Source organism: Hippopotamus amphibius, chromosome 3 (genome assembly GCF_030028045.1).
Source record: "Hippopotamus amphibius kiboko isolate mHipAmp2 chromosome 3, mHipAmp2.hap2, whole genome shotgun sequence".
Classification (NCBI taxonomy): domain Eukaryota; kingdom Metazoa; phylum Chordata; class Mammalia; order Artiodactyla; family Hippopotamidae; genus Hippopotamus; species Hippopotamus amphibius.
In genome coordinates, this window is record NC_080188.1 from 138,233,740 (window position 1) to 138,258,975 (window position 25,236).

Below are 25,236 nucleotides of genomic sequence, written 5' to 3' on the forward strand. Positions count from 1 at the left end.
TTAGTTTTTCAGTTAACCTCAGGGATCCTGGGATGGCTTATGCTAGAGATGCAGACCTGAGAGTCCAAGAAATGGCAAGGAGCATCCCCAGAGAGTTCTGTTCAAAACGATGTCTAGATTTAAACCTGCATTTCCACTAGTGATTAAAGATGGTTTTCAAACTGAAGAATGAATGGGGAAGAGGCGAGGAAAGATGGGGTGGCAAAAGATGTTAATGTTTACAAAAAAAATTTTAGAGCGGAAAACGCACTATGTTTCATTCAAGGATACACAACCCGATTGGATGTATTTTTTTTCCTAATCAATTTTGGGCAAATAATCTTTCACAATTTCATTCCTCTCCTTTATCCTCCCTTTGCCTTTGGTGTCTCTGTCACTTCTGATGGGTGGGGTGAAATAAGACCATCCTGTTAATGACACAGGGCCCACCTGGCCTTTGGGCTTAATCTGGCATCCACAGCTGGTGGCCATGCTCACTTCCCTAGTGATGAGAAACACACAGGCTACTCCTTCTCCATGTAACCCCAGGTGTTTCTCAGTCCCTTCGCCCTGTGGGTCCCCACCAGCATCCCCAAGGACATCTGAATCTCCTGTACACCTCATGAGCAATGAGACATTTTATCTGATGTTGCTTGTTGATCTGGGAACCCTAGGAGGCCCCATCTTCTCAAAGAACTACTTTTTTCTGTTTTCTTTTATCACCCTACCTGGGGTCACTGTTACCTTGCTCCAAGCCAGGCCAAGGCGTCTTGACCCCAGTCCAGTTTTTTCTAAACTGCTCCCAGCATCACCCTAACTCTGGAAGTTCTTTTTTGCTCTGTGTGGTTGGGAATCTCCTGAACCTTCTATCCTGCATCATCCTTGCTTTGTGGCTACTCCCTGTGCCACTCTCCAGGCTTTGGCTCTTGATAAGTAAGAGTCCAGCTTTAGGGGCTGTGAGAAAACCATGTCCTCTCTTTGAAAGCTTCACTTTCTGGTCTATGGGATGCTAGGGACATTCAACATTTATACTGAGACCTGAAGCTGAGCAATGCCTTTTTTTATCCTAAGTCTTATCTAGGCATTAAGCCTCAGTTTCATTAGTATGAGTGGCTGAAGGGTGGTGGGGGAAGAAAACAAAAGAATAAATTACAATAATTACAATAAAAAAGTTGCAGTTTAAGTGATAATTTGTATATCAATTGGTACTTGTGTGCGCTCTTAGACCCCATTCGTGCCATCCTAAAATCCTGTGATGTGAATTTTCCATTTGGTACAATTAGAGATGAAGCATTGAAGCAGAAGGGTAAGAAAAGTCCATGGACCCCAAGTTGTGATTCAGTGTTTCATTCTGCCTCTAAACCATCCTGTTGGTGTGGGTGTGGATGTCCGGGTCTAGCCTGACAGCTTGCTGGTAGAATCGGGGCATGTATCTATCTGATGCTGGGTTGATGGCCTTTTATGGATGTTTGGCAGAAGACGCTAGACTGACCCAGAGACGAATGCTCATCTTTGGGAATGTGTGAAGTCTTGCCTGGTGGAACATATGCTTTAAAAATGTTGTCCAGTGTGACAAATGCTTGGAAAGAGCTGTGGAAAGAGTTATAGGAAGATCAGACTCTAGTCTGCTGCTAGTTTCCAAAGTCCAGGGACATTCCTGTGGAAGGTTAGTTGGGCAAGAAGGCAGCCCTTCAAAAAAAAAAAAACAAAAAACCATCAGGTTCCTCGCTGGGACATATGGGGAAAGGGGCAGGGTACACAGTCATCCCCTTGCATTATTGGAGGCAGAAGACTGGTTCTGATGGGATGCAGGCATCTTGGGCTTTTGTCTTTCTCTGTTTGTTTGGTCCCCTGTGATGTGCCTGTGCTTTAAGACCCCAGAGAGAGCTGGAACAAGGCAAACAGACCTCCAGCATGCCATTGATAGCAGAGCTTGGAGGACCAGGGTATCTTGCAGCCTTCCTTGGAGAAATGGTCTTTCCAGAAAAAGGACCTTTGTCCCTCACTTCTGGCCGGCATTTGATGTGGTGAGGAGGCTGGCCAAGAAGGCAAGGGAAAGTAGGCAGTGGAGGAAGCCCTCTAGCCCTTCCCACCCCCATGGCTCCCTCACAGACCCAAGCAGTCACCTCCTCATCTCCATCAGCACGGAGGTGATTCTCTGTGAGAAGCACAACCCGGAGACTTCTGTGCCAGACTGCCTCGTAGAGGTTTCGTCACCCCATTATTCTTGGCTCCACAAAGTCGTGGTGCTGAGATCACTGACGCCTCTCTTATATTTATTTTCCAGGCGATTTTTGCTTGAGGATGTGTTTTACCTCAGGCAGACACACGTGGACAGGTTGAGACCTGAGCACGTGGCAGTGGAGTGGAAAGTCACCCCTGTTGACTGTCCCTGGGCCGGGGAAGTCGAAGGTTCCATTCATCTGGGTTAGAAATCCAGGCGAGGGCAGAAGAGAGAATTCCTAGAAATTGAGCAGATCTCAGATGCAGATGAGGTTGAAGAGAGCGCAGTTGCGATTTGCAGCAAATAACGGACACTGCTTGTCCTTAGCACGTGCCGGATCTCCAAGAAGACTGTAGGCTACTCTGCTCAAAGCAAGGAACCACTGCTCCTGCTCGAGCCAGATTCAGGGTTGGGTTTTATCATTTTTTTAAGATTTAACGATGATTCCTGGTGACCTCAGATAAGTGCGATTATGGACGTGACGGGCTCATATTTTACTGTGCTGCTCATTGAACCCACCACACACCTGTCTTTAGCTGAAGTGACAAAACCAGCACAATTCTGGGGGTGGTGGTAAATGTAACCTAAGGTTGTCTTCATGCCAAATTTCAGCCACACCCAGAGTGCATCCTACATGTTGTTGACTTGAATGTGTTTTCTTGGTCGCTGTCCACACAAGGGAATTAAATGCACACCTCCTGCTCGTTTCTTGTGAGGCTGCCATTTGTATTGGGATGACAGGCAGTTCTGTTCAGAGAAGGGCACAATGCCACGTGGTGGTCTCTTGGGACGGTATCAGCCTAAGAAGCACCCAGAGGTTGTGTGACTTGGCCCTGCCGTTTATAGCATTGAAATCATGGGCACCAGGTTCTGTTTTGATGCTATTCATTGGGTTGCACAAGAGTCATTCTCTGCCCTGTGTCCTGAGCTGGGGAGCGTGGAGGGAGAGCCAGTTCCCGAGCAGCCCGTCTTCTGAGAAGAAACGCCATTTAGAGCAACCAGCGTAGAGCCCAGTTTTGACCCCTCCCAGGACCCAAACAGATGAGGCCAACACAGGTCTGCCTGCGGTCAGGGTGGGGCACACCAGTCCTGATCCCCGCCTTCCCAGACACCTACGTTCAAGGTCTGTGGACACTGAGTAATCTCATCATAAGGCTGGAGCAACACTGCTTTGGCCATTCCTGTCTACAAAATTATGCTGGGAATTTGGGTCTACCTTCTCACTCTCAAGAGTCCTCAAGGTACCACCAGATTGAACACGCCCTCTCACTTACTGTGTTTTCTCTATTGAGACGGCATTTCCCTCAAATTTACCTGCCATCCCCCAGGCCAGACCTACAGATTGAGCTGGGTGTGTTGGAAGTTGTTTACCTCTGTGGTTTTTTAATTCCGTGAATAAACCAGGAACCTGATTTTTCATCAACGCACCCAGTAAGTGGTTAGCTTTCTGTGTTAAGGAATCTGGTCTCCCCATAGTTGCACAGATCAGAGTGTGCACAGGGCTGCCTACATTAGAAAAGGTTTGGTTGGGGGGCTGTTACAGGGGATGTGACTGTTCTTTCTTAATCATATGTGTTTGAAATGCTGTCTGGGTGTGACTGTCTAATCCTTTCTGTATGACAAAAAAAAAAAATGTTATCCAAGTAGTTTTTGCTACTGTAGACAGCCTGTAAATAAGTGCTTTGAAAAAATAACTACCAAACCAGTAAGATACTTGTCTCATTCATAAATATTCTGTGTTTCTAGCACTTGAAAATCAACAAATCCAGACTTTTAGAAGTGCCACAGACTGTTAAAAGCCTAACTCTACTTTTGGAGAAGTTGTCAATGCTAATATGCCTTATTCTTCAACTACGGTTTTTTAGATTCTGGATAGAAAGGGTTTTCAGAGATGTAATCAGTTGTTCAGTTTAAAGACTTGAGGCCTAACGTAGCCAGTCTTCATTCCTCTTAAAGAAACAAGCAAAAAAAGTGAGGTTCATAATTAGGGCTGCCTTTTGGGAGGAGAAAGTATCACTATTGCCAAATGATATTTTTGATAATGTAAGGAAACACAGGGACCACAAAACCTTTTTTGGGTGTTGTTGTTTCAAAGTATGAAAGATTAATTTAGTGCCTTGGCACATTTTTAATTGTAAAGGATATTATGATATCAGAATCGACAAATCACATAGATACAGAGAACTCTATAGTTTATGACAATAGCAACTGTTTACCCCGATTCTGCAGAACAGTTTTTTAAAAGATACTGTGGGGGCCTCAGAGCAGCATATTTTCACATAGAAATTCTCTACAGGTTGAAATGCCGAAAACATAAAACATATGGTATTGACTCACATAATTTAGTCCTTTGTCTTGGAGCTTTTACTATTAAAACCAGTGATTGGGTATCACACGTGTGCCTCTCCGGACAGCACTGCCCTCTCACCACGTGATCCTGGGCTCCCTGTAGGCCAGATGTGAGCAGGTAACACCTGCCAACACCTCTGTGTGACAGGCTGGCTCACAGTCTCGGACCATCCCTCCAGTCACAAATGATGCTGGAAGGAGGGAAGGGGCATCGCTTGTTCCCCAGTGGGGAAATGAGGGGGGAAGGTACATTGCAAACAAAAACGTGACTCGGTGGGATAAACCGAGGCCCCTGTCAGCTGGGCCCTCATCGAATACCAAACCAGCAGCTCTCAGCGGTCAGCACCGTTCCCCTGGGCACCCCTGAAGTTTTGGTCCTGTCCTAGCAGCCTGTCCGTTGTACTCGTGTGACTGTTCCCTTGATGTCCGTGTGTCGGGAATGTGTTCAGACATGATGTACGTCTGATATATTCCCATGAAATAAATTGCCAACAAACTTTCTAACTTGTATTTTAACTGCTGGGAAAAAAAAAAACACTTTTGCTTAGGTTATGTCCAAATGATAGACGGTTTTTATTTTAGAAACCATTCTTTACATTCTGTTGAAAAATTTACGTTTAAAAATTTAAAAGGAAAACCCTGAGGTATTGATAAAGTCCTCCTTGTAAACGTGTTCTCTTGTCTCCATGCTGCCATTAAGCCAAATCAAAAGCTGTGAAAAAAGAAATGTGCTTGAGAATGTGTTATAGACGAGAAAGTGATTTATTTACAGATCAAAGTCTTTGTTTCATGAAACTACCAAACTTTAAAAAAAAGTCACCTTTTTTTTTTCCTTTTGTTACAGAACCCAGAAATTATAAAAAAAAAGTTCTTTTTGCATTTTTGATGCTGGCATGAGGTTTTTGTCCACTTTTTTTCATATATCTGTGTATAAAAAATTCTGTCCTTTGTTTACTATGGGATTAGTATTACATTTCAAGGTAAACAAAATAATTTGTATTGCTTGATAAACTAATAGCTTGTAAATTTAAAAAAGTTTTCTTTACCTCCATTAACTTAAAGTAATGGACCAATAAACCTATAAAAGATGGGAAAAAAAAGAATAAATTACAGAAAAAAAGGGAACATGTACCAAGTGATACTTCAAAACATCACACTACTCAGTAGTGATTAGAGGGGTAAAAATGGATGTCAAAGGACCCTCCAGTTTCAGGAAAGCCTGTATATGCCACACATCTGAGAGTGCAGAGGAGAAATGTCTGGGCTTTAATATCTGCTGAAGGAGCCTCAGGGAGTAAAAATAAATGGGAGGAATTGATGCGGCTGAGGTGTGGACCAGAGACCTAGGGAAAGTAGGAGCTCCCAGTGGAGATGAGGGGCTGGAACATTTGTTTTTAAACAGGAAGAGGAAGAAATCAAAACAATAACCTGCTGTATAAATAGCCGAGGAAGACATCACTGTATGTTTTAATGAGGCAGTGGGGAGTTTTATTCTTTTTTCCATGTAGTAGAGGAAAGATATCTAAGTAGGAGAGGGAAAGAGAGGGGCTTTTACATTTGCCATGTAAGACCCCAGGAGAGCCAAGAGTGGTGGAGAAAATAGGAACGCTTCGTCTATTTTTAAACAAAATAGGGCACTGGGATTGCAGAGGTTTTCTTCTTCCTGCTTTTGAAACAGAGATCAAAGAACATTTAAAGCTGAGACCTGTGCGGGGACGTGGGGGCCCATCAGGTGGTTAGAGGAGGGAAGAGAAGAGAGGGGAGTTTTAGGGAAATGAAGTCCTCAGCCCTGGGCAGAACCTAGGACTCCTGGACCCACAGATCTTGAGCAGCAAGCCCGGCTTACAGACACCTGCTCATTCCATGAAGGGCGGGGCCATGTCTATTTGCCAAATGTGGCTGCACTCTTCACCCACGTGGGAAAGAGGTGGTGCCCTCAAGAGGCTATGGCCAATATAGAGGACACGCCTTTCCTATTTACCCTCTTTTTTCCTTCTCTCTACTCAGTATTTTTGGGCTACAAAGTGGAAGGAAAGGTTTTGCTCTCTTGTATACCTTTTTAGAGAAAGGAAAAAATCTCACTTTCCTCCAAATTTGATAATTTGGGAGCAAATACATTAGGAGGAGAAGATAAAGTTTCACTCGCGAGGCAGGTGAATAGAATTTGAATTCTTTCGAAATCTGAGCTTTTCTGGGCTGTTGTCAGAAAGGGCTTGAGTGCTGCTTTGGGACTGGCATCGGAGCTCACAGCAAACTTTTGTCACCCGCCAGAGAGCTGGGAGGTTGAGGGTCACAGGCGCCTACACTCTAGTGAGGGGGACAGACAATAAATGAAATAAGTAAATTAAAGGTGTATTAGAAGGTGACCTAACATAAGTGAAAAGTTTTACATTTCCCAGAGTGATCTGCCTTCCGTATGTAAAGGAGTCAAACTAACAGAATGAATTATATTACGAAGGAATGCTATGTATTCATTTGGTAAATGCTTCTAAGCATTTATTTTGTGTGGGTCACTGGGGGATTTACAAGTATAAATTGGACATATACCAGCTACTTAAGGACCTCAGTCTAAGAAATTATAAGCCAGATTTAGAGACATATGGGAGGAAATGAGGGAAACGGATGCCCTTTCTCCCACCCTAGTACACCTGTGCCGCGGCTCATCCTGACCACAGGTGTCCAAGCCAACACAGGATCCCCCAGGCCCCCACTAAGTCCTTCCTGGCAGGTCAGATTCTTCTGGCATTCAGCCCATAACCAGAGTCCTGGCAACAAATGGGCTGAGAGGGGATTCTCGCAAGGAGCGGGGAAGGCCGTGGTGCTCCTACTCTTTGATGAGAATGTTTCCTGTCCCCCTAGAACTCAAGCCTCGCGGGGTCAGAGATGAGGCAGAGTGTCCAGGCATGCTGGAGTCCGCTGAGCAGCTGCTGGTGGAGGACCTGTACAACCGCGTCAGGGAGAAGATGGACGACACCAGCCTGTACAACACTCCCTGCATCCTGGACCTACAGCGGGCCTTGGTCCAAGACCGCCAAGAGGCCCCCTGGAATGAGGTGGATGAGGTCTGGCCCAACGTCTTCATAGCAGAGAAGTAAGTCTTACAGCTGGGGTCATCACCCTTTGTCCTATGCCTCTGGGTAGTACCTGAGAGAGACAAAATTTTCCCAACTTTGACCAAAGGCTCCAGTAGCTCCATCCAGAAAACTTATGCTGCCTGACCACTCTCCCAGCCCCAGCCTTGGAGAAAGGTCCTGCCCACCCACCTGCACGCAGAGATTCCCAGACAAAAATGCCCGCATGATTGCCCATCCTCCACACTCCTGCCAAGAGCTCTCCGTCAGAGCCTGGCCCCGCCAGATCCCTTCTCAGGGGCTCCTTTCTTGTCCAGAGTCTTGCCAGACACACTTCACTATCACCATCATCCCATAACATCCATAACAACCACATAATGGGACATTCAGAGCCATTGACAAGACTGGTGTTATATGTATTTACCAGTTTATGAAAATGTCCACAATATATTAAGAGGATAAATAGATTACAAAACAATATATATACAATATGATGCTAATTGATATAGTGTGTGTGTCTATGCTTTTACACAGACAACAAATTAGAAACAAATGCTATCAAAAGGTTATAGTACTTCTCCCTAGGAGGTGGTTCTGTAAGTGATTTTCATTTTGAATTGTACAGATTTCCTACAGTAAACATGTGTTGTTTGTATAATCAGAAAAAAATGTTATTTTTCAAAAGTTTATCAGTGGTTTCCAGACCAAAACCCAAAACAACTCACTCACATCCTGTTCTTTCGTCATGGTCTTGTCAGTGCATAAGTGGTAGCAGTAGGCTGGTTTGTGAAATTCACTCTTGCCGATCTACTGGCTATTTAATGAGCTCTTTTCCCAATGTAATTACCCATATATACCTATATATGCAAGGAAGGGATTTGGGGTCCCTGGGGCAGGCAGTAGGGAAAACAGCTTTGGACACTGGGTCTTGTACTCTACCATGGTGTAATCAGTTGTCTAGGACCTGATTCCCAGAGCTGAGCACCACGTCCTGAGCAATCCCTAATTAGCTCTGTAGACTCAGAAACATCACATCATGATCAACAGGGACCCTGGGCATCTCCAGATATCCCCAGCTAAAGGCCACTGCTCCTTCTTGGGCAACCCTGTCCTCAGGGCCTCTTCTCTTATTCCGCTGCAGTAAAAAGAGCTCTGAACTAGAAACCCGACCCCCAGTTCTTGTTCAGAGTCTTTTTCTCTGAACAAGTCATAACAGCTCTCTGATTCATTTTTACAATCTTCAAATGTGGAGGAGCTATATGTATGCATATAGTTGATTCACTTCATTATACAGCAGAAACTAACAGAACATTGTAAAGCAACTACACCCCAATTTTTTTAAAGGGTGGGGAGAATAATAATACCTTAAAACAATAGTTGTCCTGTCTACCTCTTAAGTTTATTATTAGGATAAAATAAAATAATGCATGCGAAAGCACTCTGAAAAATAGAGCATGCCATATCAATGTGAAGCACACCTAATTTTATTATTATTTTTGCCTGCCACTGTTGTGTCTTGATAACTGCCCATCCAAAATGCATGGAATTTTAACTAGAGGTCTCTGGGCCAATCAAAGGCTTCCTTACACAGCAGTCTCGTTCTCTTCTTTCTCCTGCCCATCCCTGCCCAGCTCCCCATCCCTTCTCTTTCTTGCCAGAGCTGTCACTGGTCCCTTTTCATAACAACATTTTCAGTGAGCCCCAGACACATCAGGGAGCAAAGGGAGAGGTATTCACCCAGCTGCGGCCCTCGTAACCCGGCTGAAGCAGGCATCCAATCTTGGTGGTAAGGCACCTTTCTAGTTCGGACTCTGGCAAAAAACGCCCCTGCCTCTTTCCCTTCAGGAGCGTGGCTGTGAACAGGGGGAGGCTAAAGAGGCTGGGAATTACCCACATCCTGAATGCTGCTCACGGCACCGGCGTCTACACTGGGCCTGAATTCTACACTGGCCTGGAGACCCAGTACCTGGGTGTGGAGGTCGATGACTTCCCCGAGGTGGACATCTCCCAGCATTTCCGGAAGGCGGCTGAGTTCCTGGATGAAGCCCTGCTGACCTATAGAGGTGAGGGGGTCTGCCTGCTCCAAGCTTCTGGAATTCCACAGGGGGAGGAGCGATGTTAGGAATATTATGAAAACCTCCAGGTTATCTGCTGTCTGGAGGTCATCTGTCTTAAGATGGTTGTTGTCTCATTCTAGGACAAGGGGAAAGGAAGGGACCATCGTTCATCCAATAAGTAATTATTGAGGGCCCAACAACTGCCAGGTGCTATTCTAGGCATTGTGGTGAAAGATACAGACAAAGCTTCTGGCCTTTGATACTTACACTGTAGTGAAGGCGGAAAAAATTAAAAAGAAAACATAAAGAAAAAGAAAAATATCAGATGCTGATCAGTGTGAAGCAGAGGCGATAACTGGGATGATGTGTTGGAGTAGCTGGCTAGCTCCTTCGAGAGTGGTTGAGAAGGCGTCTCTGAGAAGGGGCATTTAAGCTGAGTGACAAGAAGAACTAGCCATGGAAATATTGGAAGAAGAACATTTCTGGCCCAGGGAAGTGCTAGTGCAAAGATCCTAAGATTGAATAAGCTTGGTGTATCCAGGAATCACAAGGCGAGTGTGGGTTAGCCTTGCAGATAAGGGTGGCAGGGGCCCATTGTGCAGGAAGTTGAAGGCCAAGGTAAGGGAGTCGAAAGGCACCTTGATCTGACCTGCATTATGGAAAACTCATTCCCTGGGCTTTGGAGGCAAGACTGGGTGGGGAGGTGCGAGGAGGCGTGAGGAGAGCAGTGCTGAGGCTGTCACTGTTGTCCAAGTGGGATGTTAGGAGACTGTCAACACAGTTGATGGGACACCGATCTCAACAAGGATCTCAGCAAGGAGAGGCCGTAGCCCATGCAGTGTAGGTGAGTGGGAGTTCAGGATCTGGTACCTAAACACCCAAGCTTCAGTCCGGGATTTACTGTGCTCTCTCCATACAAGGAACCGCAGTTTCCTTACCTCTAGAGCAAATAGATCTAAGCCTTCGAAAATTGCTGTGAGGATTAAAATTGTAAAAATGCATATAAGAGCTTACTTAGTACAGAACCAGGCAAATAATAAATGTTTAAAAAGTTATAGCCATTACCATAATGAATATCATTAATGATTCCTTGGAAGAACATTTTCTGTCATCACCAATGGCCAGGAAGGGTAACTTTTAATGAAAATACATACATATATATATATATATATATACACACACACACACACACACATAGAGAGAGAGGAGAGAGAGACAGAAGGGAGATATGTTTATATATGTATACATTTTTATTAAATTATAACAAATTTATACATATTTTGCATGTATAGTTATATGTCCATATCTATATAAAATAATATTCTCTCCTTTTAAATGCTTAAAAAAAAAACCCCTACTTTTAAGAATGTATTTCTTCTGACAAAAGTGGACTTGGGTGTGTCTGCCAAGTATCTGAGGGAGAAGGGGTTTCTTCCGCTGCTTTTCCCTGTGCTGTCGGGCCGCCTTCTTGGCGGAGCGAATGAAGTCATAGACGCGGCCACCGGCCGGCGGGGCTCGCGCAGCATCCCGGGCGGGTGAGGCTGCTCGCAGGGCGGAAACGCATCCCCAGAACCAAGAAGCTGCCCGGAGGGTGGCGGGGTGGCAGGCAAGCGCCGGGCTGGGCGTTCAGGGGCTGAGAGGCTGGAGCTGGGAAGTGTCCTGTCCCGGGCAGAGAGAGACAGCAGCACTCCCTCCAGGGCTGGTGGCCCCCACCCCCGCCCCCTCCCCCGACCCAAAGCGGTGCAGCAAGGCCTGCGGGTGAGCACATCAGCTCTGCCAGGTCGACCGGCTGGTCTCTATCTCCTGCCCAGCCTGCACATCCTGCAGACCATCTCTTCCCCCTTGCTGCCATCAACTGCCTTCAGCCGCACCCTCCCTTGTCTCTGCACCCCTGCAAGGCAGGGAAAGGATGGTATCCTCACAGTGGCTGTTGCCTTTGTGGGCAGTTCCCACCCCGGGGCAGACAGTTGTCACCATCACTGGAATTAACCTCCTGAGCCTTAGTTTCTGTGGTTTTCTCCACTCTAGGATGCTTCTGAGTCAGTTCTTAACAAGGAGGAAGGCAAAACATACACCTGGTGCCAGGCATTTTACATAGTAATCACAGTGACCCCTGTGATTATTCACATTTCACAAACTGGGAAATCCCCACTTATGGAAGGTTAAGTGACTGCCATCGTGGAATAATTAAGATTCCCTTGGTTGCCAGTAAGTAGAAACCATGTCAAACTACTTAACAACTAGCAAAGGCATTAATTATAGCAATACAAGGAGAAATGCAGAGACAGGAATGTGGCCCCAGGATGGTCTGGAACAAGGACTGGACAACCTCAGGACTCTTGGTTCCATCTTCTCTTTCTCTTTCCACCTCAGAGAACGCGGCCCTCCACAGGCCAGACAATAACAGCTGACGTCCTGCCTCAGTTCCATTTCCACATTCCCTGGACAGAGAATTTATTTGTCAGATTCTGGTGCTTTGTCTACCCAAAATCTATCCACAGTGGCAAGGGAGGTGGCTTCTGGGCAAGTACTTCTCATTTCCCTGGGATGCAGAGGGGGGGAAAGATCTGAGGAAAAAGAGAATTATGAACTGGGAGAATACAACACAAATGCCTGCCATATAAAGGCATACTGAGACTCTGAGAGAACTTGAACCCAGACTTACTCAAGTTCAGGGCTCTCTCCACTAGCCGTACTCTTCAAATTTTTAAGCACATCTAGACAGACCACCCCTCCAGGCCCCCCCACATCAGCTCTGCTGCTAATCAAAATGGCAACCGCAAATGAGAAAAAGACCACCTCCCTCAAGTCATTTTACCGCTGGAGAGTTTTCATCATAACCAAACAAATCTACTTTAATTTCAAAGTGAAAGGCACCCCCTGGAATTCTGTCAAACACAAGCTATACCTTAGTGTGCCTAATAGAGAAAATAGAAAATCCTTTCACTGCTCTGGGTGAATTAGGTGGGACCCCCCCCACCCCAAGTCTGACCCACCCAGCCTCTCCCTTTTCCCTTAGGCTACCCCTGAGGCTCCTCAGAGGAATCCCAGGTGCAGTGAACATAGCATGGAAAATCCTGGCACCCCAGCCTGGCCTCTACCACACTGAGTCTAATGGTATTTGATATCCTTATAAGGAAGCCTGGCTCCCTGTGTCCTGAAGTGTCCTGAATTGAGCTGGCCTAGTAACCACCTCCAAAGGAATGGAGTGTGACTTTGGTACTAACAGTAGTAAACTGTGGCCTGGTCAACCAGTTAAAAGGGACAGCTGAGCCCTGAGCTAGAGGAGGGAGGATATAAGACATTGAATCTGTAGATGCTCTTTTAGTGGCTTTGATTCTGTTTGTTTACCTCCCCCTGGTGGCTGCTGGCCCTTGCCAATAAGGTCTCAGCATCTCTGAAACTCGGGTGTCCTCAAGTCTTGCCTTATTCTCTGACCTTCTCTGTGACAAAGACATGGTCTTAACTGGTGCAGAGATATAATAATAAAAGTCACCCCCATCCCATATTGTGAGATAGGACTCTTAGCTGATTTTAACAAATATCTCCAAAGACTGCTGGCAAATAGATTGATGACAGCCTGGAGGATCTCTCTAGTGGTCCCAGTGTGCATTTTAAACAGTCATTAGAATGAAGGCATAGAAGGCATGTTTGTCATGTTTAAGAAGGAGGCAAAGCAGAGGTGAAGACCAGGGAATAACTGATCTATTGAATGGTAGCGTTGAGACTTGCGAAAGCTTCTGTTAGGCTATAAGAATAGGCTATATCTACCAAAAACATTAATAGGAATTCATAAAGTTATCCTTATGCTTTAAGAATGCTACAAGATAAGAGAGGCATGACTTAATAGCAGTTTTTAGAAAGCTTTATAGGTTTTGGTTGATACAGAAGATAATTTGAGTTCATTGTGTGATATATCCACCTGCACTGCAAGCTCAGATGGCATCCATGAAGGCCTGGTGCCCAGCACAAGAGTGGTGAGGCCCTCTTTATCCTGTATGGGTCAGTCCAAGCCTGAAATGTCTTGCTCCATACTGACACAAATTCCTTAGGAATAGAACTGATAAATTCAAATTTGACCTGAAGAGTGGCTAGTATAGTAATGGAACATGAAGTAATGTTTGACTAGTGATTGAAAGACCCAGAATAGCCAGGGAAAGGGGAAAAAAAATCAACAAAACTTTAGTGAAGAATAGGATAGGGATTTTCTTAAAGATTTCTGTATTGAAGACCTGATCCGTACAGATGTATTTATTATTTACCCTAGTATGTCAGAGTAGGAACACTGGATGCCTGTTACAGAAAGTTATTCTTTGCCCTAACATGTGAAAGAATTTTCAAAAAGTTAGAATGACCTAAATATGGAGTGAGGTGTGCATGTGTGTGCATGTGTGTGTGTGTCTGTCTGTCTGAGATACTGAGCTCCCTGTCACTGGAAGCATCTGGCAGAGTCTGGATGATGGATTATCCAGTATCAAGGATGTTGTAAAGGGAATTCTCAAGTGACTTGTGGTCCTTTCCAACACTGAGATGCTACTTCTCTGTGATTCACCTTAGCCCTGTTCCTTTTCTACTTTCTCCCCTGTTCCCCCTATTCTTTTATTTTTCCTCCCTCTGAGGCTCATTTTGGTGGAGAGAAAATAGAAATGCCCTCCCGTGTTTCAAAAGTGGGGACAGTGGTTAGTTCTTGTTTTCCCTACGCACTCCCCACTCCTTGCCCCTATTCACAAAATGCAGAAAATGTTTCCTCAAGCACAGGGCAGCCTCACTGCTCTGTCTGACATCTGTAATGTGGGGACAATGATGCTTGTGCCTCATGGGACTTGAGCATGGATGCATATTAGAGGCAAAGGAGACATATTCAATCCAACACATCAAAACAGCTCTTTAAAAAAAGACAGGGAAACCAGTGCTATTACATCACGATCTCTCACGTTTTCTTCTCAGGGAAAGTCCTGGTCAGCAGTGAAATGGGTGTCAGCCGCTCAGCAGCGCTGGTGGTCGCCTACCTGATGATCTTCCACAACATGGCCATCCTGGAGGCCTTGATGACCGTGCGCAAGAAGCGGGCCATCTACCCCAACGATGGCTTCCTGAAGCAGCTCCGGGAGCTTAACGAGAAGCTAATGGAGGAGAGAGAAGAGGACTTGGGCAAGGAGCGGGGAGAAGAGGAGGCGGAGGGGGGCGAGGACGCCGGGAGCACGGTCGGGGCCAGGGTGCATGCCCTCACCGTGGAGGAGGAGGAGGACGACGCCACCAGTCACCTGAGCGGCTCCTCCTTGGGGAAGGCCAGCCGGGCCTCCAAGCCCCTCACCCTCATCGATGAAGAGGAGGAGGAGAAACTCTATGAGGAGTGGAAGAAGGGTCAGGGTCTCCCCACAGGCAAGGTCCCCCAGGGCGGGGACGACAGGCGCTCGGCCTCCTCCGGCCGGGCTGAGGAGGACCCCGAAGATGCGGATGTGGAGCGAATCATCCGGGAGTGGCAGAGCCGAAATGAGAGGTACCAGGCAGAGGGGCACCGGAAGTGGGACAGGGAGGAGGAGGAGGAGGGCGACGACGGCTCCTTCGTGAGGAGAAGAAGGAGGCACACGCTGAGTGAGAGCAGCACCTCCGAGAGCGTGAGCAGCCACGACATCCGGGTCCTGAAGCAGCAGCTGGAGATGAGCAGCCGGAACCGAGGTGGGAGGCGCCGCTCCGACTCGGTGTCCACCGAGAGCACCTGGGACATGTGGAACCAGAGGCTGCTGGAGATTGAGAAGGAGGCTTCCCGGAGGTACCACGCCAAGAGCAGGAGAGAGGAGGTGGACACGAGCTCGGAGGAGGGGAGCAGGGTGCAGGAGGATGACGAGGAGAGTGTGTCCTCTGAGGCCAGCTCCTTCTATAACTTCTGCAGCAGGAACAAGGACAAACTCACCCCCTTGGAAAGGTGGAAGATCAAGAGAATCCAGTTTGGATTCCACAAGAAGGACTCGGAGGCAGGAGGCGGCAGCAGTGAGCAGGGTGCAGAGGAGGCCGAGGGGGAGAAGAAGAACCTCTCTGACGTCAACCTGTCAGCCTACCAGGCCTGGAAGCTGAAACATCAGAAGAAGGTGGGCAGTGAGGACAAGGAGGAGGTAGTGGAGTTCAGCAAAGCAGAGGACTCGGCCTTGGCCAAGAAGAGGCAACGGAGGCTGGAGCTGCTGGAGAGGAGCAGGCAGACGCTGGAGGAGAGCCAGTCCATGGCAAGCTGGGAGGCGGATAGCTCGGCTGCCAGTGGGAGCATCCCCCTGTCTGCATTCTGGTCCGCAGCCCCCTCAGTCAGTGCTGATGGGGACACAGCATCGGTGCTCAGCACCCAGAGCCACAGCTGCCATCCCTCTCAGGCCCTGAGCAACGTAGGGGGATGCTTGGCCTCCGCCCCCACCACACCTCTACCTAATCTGCCAGTGGGGCCTGGAGACACCATTTCCATCGCCAGCATCCAGAACTGGATTGCCAACGTAGTCAGTGAAACTCTCGCCCAGAAGCAAAATGAAATGCTACTGTTGTCCCGCTCGCCATCCATTGCAAGCATGAGGGTGGCACCAGCAGCCAGCTGCCTGGGGGATGACCAAGTCTCCATGCTCAGTGGACAGAGCAACTCCTCCCTGGGCGGCTGCCTGCTGCCTCAAAGCCAGGCAAGACCCAGCTCCGACACACAGTCTGTGCTGTCCTCCCACACCACACAGAGCTTGAAAGCTGAAAGTACTGGGAGCAAAGTGAGGGGGACCAGCAAGCCTATCTATAGCCTCTTTGCTGACAATGTTGACCTAAAGGAGCTTGGCCGGAAGGAGAAGGAGATGCAAACAGAGCTGAGGGAGAAGATGTCCGAGTACAAAATGGAGAAGCTGGCCTCCGACAATAAACGCAGCTCCCTTTTCAAGAAGAAGAAGGTCAAGGAAGATGATGATAATGATGCGGGTGATAAGGATGAGGACACTGACAGTGCCATAGGGAGCTTCAGGTATTCTTCCCGCAGCAATTCCCAGAAACCAGAAACAGACACCTCCTCCTCCCTGGCTGTCTCTGATAGCTATGGAAGTGGCAGCAGAGCTGGCAAAGAGATGGACAGCAGTATTAGTAAGTGGCTCAGTGGCCTCAGGACAGAAGAAAAATCTCCTCCCCAAAGTGATTGGTCTGGAAGCTCAAAGGGGAAATGTACCAGATCTTCCCTGCTCCGGGAGACAGAGTCTAAGTCCTCCAGTTACAAGTTCTCCAAATCTCGGTCAGAGGAGCAGGACACCTCCTCCTACAACGAGGCCAATGGCAACTCTGTACGAAGCACTTCACGGTTCTCTGCTTCCTCCACCAGGGAGGGCAGAGAGATGCACACATTCTCCAGGTCCATGTTCAGTGAGACCTCAAGCTCCCGAGAGGAAAGCCCAGAGCCCTACTTTTTCCGCCGGACCCCTGAGACCTCTGAAGGGGAAGAGTCCCCAGAATCACAGCGTCCGAACTGGGCGAGACCCAGGGACTGGGAAGATGTGGAAGAGTCATCCAAGTCAGACTTTTCTGAATTTGGAGCCAAGAGGAAATTCACCCAGAGCTTCATGAGGTCTGAAGAGGAGGGAAAAAAAGAGAGGACGGAAAAGAGAGAAGAAGGGAGGTTTGCTTCAGGGCGGCAGTCCAGGTATCGGAGAAGCACTGACAGGGAGGAGGAGGAAGAAATGGACGATGAAGCCATCATTGCTGCCTGGAGACGCCGGCAAGAGGAAACCAGGACTAAGCTGCAGAGAAGGAGGGAAGATTAAGCTGGGCAGAGTGGATCTGGGAAGAGACTGAGAACACAGGGAGAAGCCACACAGCTTAGCACAGGGCTCAGGGCACACATTGCCACAGCCCATCAAGGGACAAGGATGTGGAGAGGTTCATATGGAGGGACAGAGGTGAAATGAGAGGTATCGGGCAGAAGGTCACCAGAGGTAGAGTAGGAAGGAAGCAGAGAAAGAGGAGAAGAACCATAAATGTGAGGTCCAAATAAGGGACCAACCGACACCATTTCTGTCACTCAATGTCCTCTAAGCTTTGGTGCTTCACTTACATATTTGATTTTGTTGGTCACAGACGAGAGAGATGACCTTACAAAAACACTATAGGTTGTTGGAGACTCCAGCTTACATCCAAGAAGGCTGTGAATACAGGACATGGTTCTACTTGTAAAGGTTTTATAACGAGACCCAGGAAATCTATCCTGTGGCAAATGTCACCTCTCCCAGCAATGCTGAGTTCTGGTTGTTTCTTTTGAATGTTTTGGATCTCCATTAAATTGGTATGTTGTCGAATATTTGTTCTTCATTCTGATCCCTTTTAGCTCTTTGGATATTAGCGGAAACCCACTTTAAGAGACACAAATGTGTTATCAGGAGCCAGCCTCACCTTGTGCTGCAAAAGCTGTCTTCAGACAATACCATTATCATCTTATTATAAAAAATAATAACCAAGTATTTAGTTTAGGATACAGTGCAGTGGGAAGACACTAGCGGGACCCTTGAGAGTAACAGCAGGAACTCGGGAAAGAGAGAACAGGTTTTATTGTAGTGAGAGTGGTGAGCTAAAGGTAGAGAGTCCCTCTGGAGTGGCAGGGAAAAAAGCAAACCATGAGGGAGAGAAGAAAAGAAGCCCAGTACAAGGAAATGGAGATGTGTTTTTATGAAATCTTGTGGTCATCCTTGCTTTTCATTCCTTGGAGGATCATTGGACAATGCAGCGGGCAGTCCATTTGCAGTCCACTGCACTCCCATCCAGTGGGCACTCTGGATGGACTAGGTTGGTGAGGTTTCCTTACCTTTTGTTGCTAAGGGTTTCCACCACTCCAGACACAGGTTGAACTGCCGAGGCAAGAGGCATATTTTGGGCACCTACCTCAAACATCGGTGGACTGGTGTCTACCGGTCCTTTCAAGCTGCAGCATCTTGTAGGATTCGGAAAGAGGCCCGAGCCATGCAGGGGTCCAAGATGTCTTGATCAGTCAAAAAATCCAGTTATGAGACACAGTTGGGAGGGCAGAAGAATAAAGAGGAATCCACCAATGAGATGAATAGTAAGTGATCATTAATAATGCGACCATTTTTACGAAAAACTGAGTTTCATGGGGCATGGAGATAATGCATCGTTTCTACGTGGATGAGTTCAACATTACACATTTCAGTGAGCACAAAGATGTTAAGGCAGAAGGAGCAGACTGGAGCTCAAATCCAGAGCTGCACATTAGCTGCTGTCAAAGTAACTGAATTAATTTGCTCGCCTTCCCTCTAACACTTCAGCCTGCAGGTCACCTGCTGACGGTACTCATCTCCCGGCACTGGCTGAGGGAGAATGAGGCCTTAAAAACAAACAAACAAACAAACACACTTCTCAGCCTTTGTCCCATTGCCCCTTTCCTTCTTCCTTTGCTCATTTGACTTAAGCCAGCCTTAGTCCCTACTTTCCATGCTCAACAAGTCATTCTCCTCGTCCGAGATGGCGCTATCCTCATATGCCCGCTGCAAGAAGGCTGGTTGTGGCCGGTTTTATCTTCCGGGTGAGCTCAAGGCTTCCTCTCTCATTTCACCCCTACAGGGAAGTTTCTGATACAGGCACAGGAAATAGTTGGGCATCCATTCTAGGAGGCTGATCTTCTGGGGAGAGGATTGGGAATATCCCTGGGACAACAGCTCTCTTTTTCTTTTCCTGGTCTTCTCACCTTGAATTATTTTGCAATTTGACCATCAATATTTAGAGAGCCAAGTTCAGGGACTGAATTAACTGACAGGCTTGCTAAGCAGCTGCCCCCAGTGTCCATTCACAAGGATCCAGTTAACACAGGTCTCTACACATGTCTTTTTTTCTAACATAACTAGAAAATAAATAAGTTGATCTCAATCATGTCCAGCAATTTAAAAAAAATTTTTTTTCTAGTCAATCCTAATTAATAGCCCAGTAAACAGACGTTGAACAAACATGTAAAGCATGTTGATTTGAAGAGTCACCCAGTCTTTCTCCAGACCTGAATTTGAGCCTGGTGGAAACAGACCAGGGAGACCACCTAGTCTGCTTTTAGTTGAGTTCATAGGCTAGGAGGACAACAATGGCCCTCATGGTCCATACATGGACTAGCTCAGAGGAGGAAACCTAAGAGGCGCCAAGGTCAAGACCTAGAGAAAGGCGTTTGCTTGCTGTGTCTCCAAGGGTAGCTCCTTCAGAATCCTGTGCTCAGGGAGGTATCTGCCTGAGAGTTCAGGACTCTGAATTCAGCTTATTCCTGGAGTCCAGCCTATATTTTGGTAAACCACATCGACGGAAATTGTATGTGAGTTATAATGAGCTTGAAGGAATAGCTGGGGTTTGAAGTGTTAGGATCCCAGGTGTGACTTCTGAACTAGACCCAACCTAGGATGATAGGTTGCACTTCAGCCTTCCAGTCTCTGAATGACATTAAAAGGTAGGTATTATGTCAGTAAAGGTCTCAGTAACTGGCACACCTGAAGTGGACGGGAAAGCGTTCAATGGAGGAACTATTTACAGAGGCATGGGCAGGGTTAAGGGATCAGAAAGGAATAGTAAAGCACCCAGGTAATAGAATCGTGAGATATTGGTACCATCCTAGGACTGAGGGGGCAAAGTGAGGGACCCGTTTGCAGAGCCCAGCAAGAGGAGGGCCACCTGGCAACTTTGCAGGGGGGTGAGGAGAATGAATACCACGACCTCTTTCTCCTCCTAAACACTGATCTCACACTAGTAACTTTCATTGGTCAAACCTAACTGGAATCCAGCAAGTGGGAGAGCCCAGAAGTCTGGAGAAGAACGAAAAGTGGATTGGGAGGCACAAACAGAGAATTACCAGCACAGAGGTTAATACACTTAAATGGAAAGGCCACCTCAGCAGAGCCTTTCCAATGATGTTGTTTTAAATGACTGGGAACAATGTGCACTGGACACAAGATTGATCCACTCTTAAGAATTAATTAAAGACTAGAATAGGGTTCTAGCTACACAAAACCAACTGATAGCGCCAGTGATTTTGTTTTATAGGAAAGAAAAAGAAGAGAGAGATCAGAATCAATGACCTTCATCTACCTGTGAGTTATATAAAAAGCTCACTAAGAGACTTCCATGATAAGGGGAGAATAGTGTACAGAAAGGGGCTCCACAAGAGTGGAAATCCTGCACAGGATGCAGGGGTAGGTAGTGAGAGAGAGAGAACATATTTTTTAACCTCCAAGGTGAGGCCCTGGAGGGGACATGAAGTCATGGAGTCTATAAAAAAATAAGGTGGATCCGAAGCACCCCAGCAAGAAACAGAAGACACACCCAAATTAGGTAATTCAAAGAGGAGTCTCGTAAAGGAGCCATTTGCAGAGGTGGATGGATGGAGAGGTACAGTGTGCGCACCAGGGCTAGCGATTAGCTCCTTGGTTCTGAAGAGGCAAGAGCAGGGAGCTGTTACCAGACCCCTAGAGACAGAGGGGACTGGGTGGAGGGGGCAGTCTTGCCGGAGCCGAGACCTTCGGTCTAGGGAGCCAGCCTGACAGAACCCCATAGGGAAGGAGCCAGAGAACTTCAGCCTCCAGCCTTCTGTCCCCTCCACACACCCACACCCCCCCCCCGCGACAAAACCCAAAGCGAAGGCAGTTGGTGCATGCAGTCCATTAGGTCAGCCTCCCGGACGCCGAGGACGGTGAGGAAGGGTAGACAGTGGATCTGGGATGGCAGCTGGAAGATACCCAACAACAAGGGCAAAATTTCAGGCCAGTGCAGGAGTTATCTTGTGATATATTGTTGATGCTGGGTTATGAAGACTCTGCTTTTAGTGTTTGGAATATTACCAGAAGAGGGAATATGAATTTCTCTGGACTCCCTGAAACCTTTATCCCTGGTGTCATTAACCAACGACAGTTAAATTACTTCTTGCCACAACCTGTCTGAAACATGCTAAACAGAGCTGCCCTTGTGAGAAGAATCTTGCATACGAATTTATAGCTAGTCTTAGGATTGTCTACCCTTATGAGCTTTGGTTCACGGCTCACGTTTTAAAGCATTGTCAGTTTTCTGTGTCAGCTGCCGTTGCTATGTAGGATGCCTGCCATCTGTTTCAGGTGCCAAGCAGAAACCACCTCTCCAACCCTGCCACACACACACTCACAAGTAAATTTCATGTAAAACCTGTATTTTAAGTCATATCATCCCGCCCAAATATCTGCCAAATGTGGTATAAGTACATCCATGTGCATATGAAGGTATTTAGCAATGTAGCTTTATTTTTATAGGTTCCAATGCCACCACTGTCATTTTTGGACATCATGGCCCCAGCTAGCATCTGTGAGCATCTGTGCACGCAGATCAGCCGCTGCAGCAGCTGAGCCACCCACCTCCCCCGACTCGCTACGCCCCACCCCCCCCCACACCAGCCATTCCGTCACCTGGATCCCAGGTAGGTGTGGCCTCTCAGAGCCGGTAGGGGATCCACTTACTTTAGCTTCATTTGTCTCTAAGTTCCTGCAGGCAGAAGCTCTAATCAGCTTTGGTAGCAACCCAGACAAGTGGCCACAACCAATAATTCAATTCAATTTGGCTCAGTTTGGTCAACATTTCTTGAAAGCCAGCCTTGTACCAACACCACCTTGCTACTGAGAACACGCTACGTGAGGTAACGGAAGATAGAGACAATCTCAAGTAAGAGAGAGTCCTAAGTCCCTCATGAGAAAGGATTTTTGAAAATTGCCCAGGTTAGAGAAATAGCAAGGCACCTGAGTCTGAACTCAGTAGCGTGCCAGGTGTATCGGAAGAGCACCCACCACTGCATCGTGAAAGCGCACGGCCAGCTTTGACACCTTGGTTCCCTCGTCCCTCACCTGAGCCAGGTGATTCTGCTGCTTGCATTTGCTCTCTTCATTGCATGATCACCACCACCTTCCCAAACCGGGACTCATTCACCACCTGACGATTACAGCCTCATTTCCTCTCCGTCTAGTCTAGAACCAAATTAATCTTCAGGTTCACAATTCTGGTTCTTTATATTCTTCTGCTTAAAAACTTTAATGGCTCCCTGTTGCCTATGAAATGAAACTTAGGTTTCTTCCCTTGGCATTCGAGGGCTGCTTTCCCCTCCACTTTCGGCCCTACCTATCATTCCCTTCACGTACCACACCTTCCGCCTCAGTGGGAGCAGCACACCACTCCATACACTCTTCTGTGCCCTTTCTCAGGCTTTCCCCTCTGCCTCGGGCTCCCCCCGCCCCCACTATCTCCATGCTCAGACCCCCCAGCCTCCGAGGTTCTCCTCTATCAAACCTCTTCTAGCCACCCTGGCCACATGAGTCTCTTCCTCCTCTGAAATCACACAGCATTTTGCTTGCAATTGTCTTTGGCACTTACCACAGTCTGCTGTTTATTATAGGAATTTGGTGCATAAGGTTAAGAATGTCTACCTTGGACTTCCTAGGTGGCACAGTGGTAAAGAATCCGCCTGCCAATGCAGGGGACACGGGTTCGAGCCCTGCGCTGGGAAGATTCCACATGCCACGGAGCAACTAAGCCCATGCGCCACAACTATTGAGCCTGTGCTCTAGAGCCCGTGAGCCACAGCTACTGAGCCCAAGTGCCACAACTATGGAAGCCCACGTGCCTAGAGCCTGTGCTTTGCAGCAAGAGAAGCCACCACAATGAGGAGCCTGTGCACCACAATGAAGAGTAGCCCCCGCTCGCAGCAACTAGAGAAAGCCCGTGTGCAGCAACAAAGACCCAACACAGCCAATAAATAAATAAATAAATAAATTTACTTTAAAAATTGTAGTTTGATATATGGAAGTCTATAATAACAATAACACAGTATTATTGTTATAGTTATTATTATAATAGACTCAATGTGGTAAAGTGGTTAAGAACACAGCTTTGGAATCTAATTGAAAAATAACCAACTTATTAAATGTTTACCATATTCCAGGCACTATGCTAACAGCTTCAAGCATAGATTGTCTACTCTATTCTTTTCAAATTTTTAACCTTATTTACTTCATTACTTTAAGCATATGACGTGCTAAACACTATGCTAGCTACTGGGAATTCAGCAGAAGTCAAGATAGATGAGAGTTTGCCCTCAAGGAGCTAGTAATTTTATTGAGGGAGATAGATGGTAAAAAAGGAATTTAGAATATTTAGAATATTACTTATATATTCATTATCTGTTTTCTTATTTGTCTGTCGGTGTCTCCCTACTAGAGTGTGAATTTCATGGGGCAGCTGTTCCCTGTTGTTCCCAGCACTAGTAGCCAAACCTAGCAAGAAAGGACTCTCGACAAACATTTATTGTGGCTAAAAACAATAGTGCCCTGAAAGATGGTGGTGGGGAGCGGGGTGTTACTTTAGATGGGGTGATTAAGGAAACATCTCCCTGATGTTTCAAAGAAACTGATAGGGACACTGAGGCTTAGAGAGGTGAAATAATAAATTACCCAAGGCCACATGGCTACTGTATGCCAAAGCCAAAATTCAACTTGAGACAGTCTGACTTCCGACTCCACACACCTTGCAGGGTAGGTGACATCTGTAAAGTGCTCAGGGCAGTGCCTAGCAAACTATAAGTGCTCAATAAACATCTTTTTCATCTTCTACTGGATTGTTAGTCTTTAAATCAATCTTGTTTTAAAAGCATAGAATTATTGATTGGCTAGTGAATTAATGATTCGGCATGGAACATTTTTAGGACCCAAAGAAGTCAGTTTGTTTCCCTTTAGTGATACTTTTCTTTTTTTTTCCCCTCTGATGAGTAGGCAAGATGTTCGGGGTTGATGGGAGAGAGAACGTCACAGGATGCTGCAGGCTGGGGGGAATTCCAGGCATCTCTGGGAGGCACAGAGGTTCAGCCAGCAGCTTGGGAGAGCAATCCCTGCTTTACCAACATTGACTGCTGGGTCAGAGTTGCTGGAAGCCTTTCTCTCCAAACCACAGTAACTCTGCAAGGGCTTCAGTAGAGCCCAGTCTTGACAAATGTCCATGCCCTCCAAGGAAGAGCAGAGACCAGGGAGGAGGGACTGGGAGAGGAAAGGAAAGCCATCAGAGTAATAACTACTCCTGGCCCAGCTCTGTGCCAGCTGCCACCAGCCTGTTCTGTCCCCATTCACATGCGGCTGCTAAGAACTGCGTGGGGAGAAGCAGGCATTCCTCAAAGGAACACAGAGCAATGAAGACCCCGTAGCAGGCGAGAGGGCAGACAGCAGGCATGGCTCACTGCCCTCGGGGGACACTGAGACCCTGTGGCTTAAATGGGTCATTGCCATCTTAGCGTTTCTCAAACTAGGAGACAATGCAAACAAGTGCCCTGGTGACCCCAGAGAGCACAGAGCAAGAGAGGCCGCAGAGTTCTGTTGTTCTTCCTTATGGAATCCCATTTGGAAAGCTGGCTGACCACCTCTAAACCACATTCCATTTAGCCTGCTGGCTGACAAAATGATTCTGCAAAGCCAGGGTTAATATCCCCATTTTACAGATGGGAAGAGTCAGACTGAGAGGGATTAAGTGATGTGCTCGGAATCACAGTGTAAGTAGGGAAACAGGGATTTTT

At 47.0% G+C, this 25,236-nt stretch overlaps 1 protein-coding gene across 3 annotated transcripts in view; it reads left to right on the forward strand.

Annotated features, from left to right (window-relative positions):
- The window catches only part of STYXL2 (serine/threonine/tyrosine interacting like 2), a 34,078-nt gene extending 16,080 nt beyond the window's left edge, over nt 1-17,998 (forward strand). For all 3 annotated transcript variants that reach the window (XM_057725468.1, XM_057725469.1, XM_057725470.1), the window contains 3 exons: nt 7,412-7,643; nt 9,469-9,686; nt 14,628-17,998. In XM_057725468.1, coding sequence (XP_057581451.1) covers nt 7,412-7,643; nt 9,469-9,686; nt 14,628-17,449 — 3,272 coding nt within the window. In that variant the 3' untranslated portion in view covers nt 17,450-17,998. The remainder of the gene's footprint in view (nt 1-7,411; nt 7,644-9,468; nt 9,687-14,627) is intronic.
- The last annotated feature ends 7,238 nt before the right edge of the window (nt 17,999-25,236 follow it).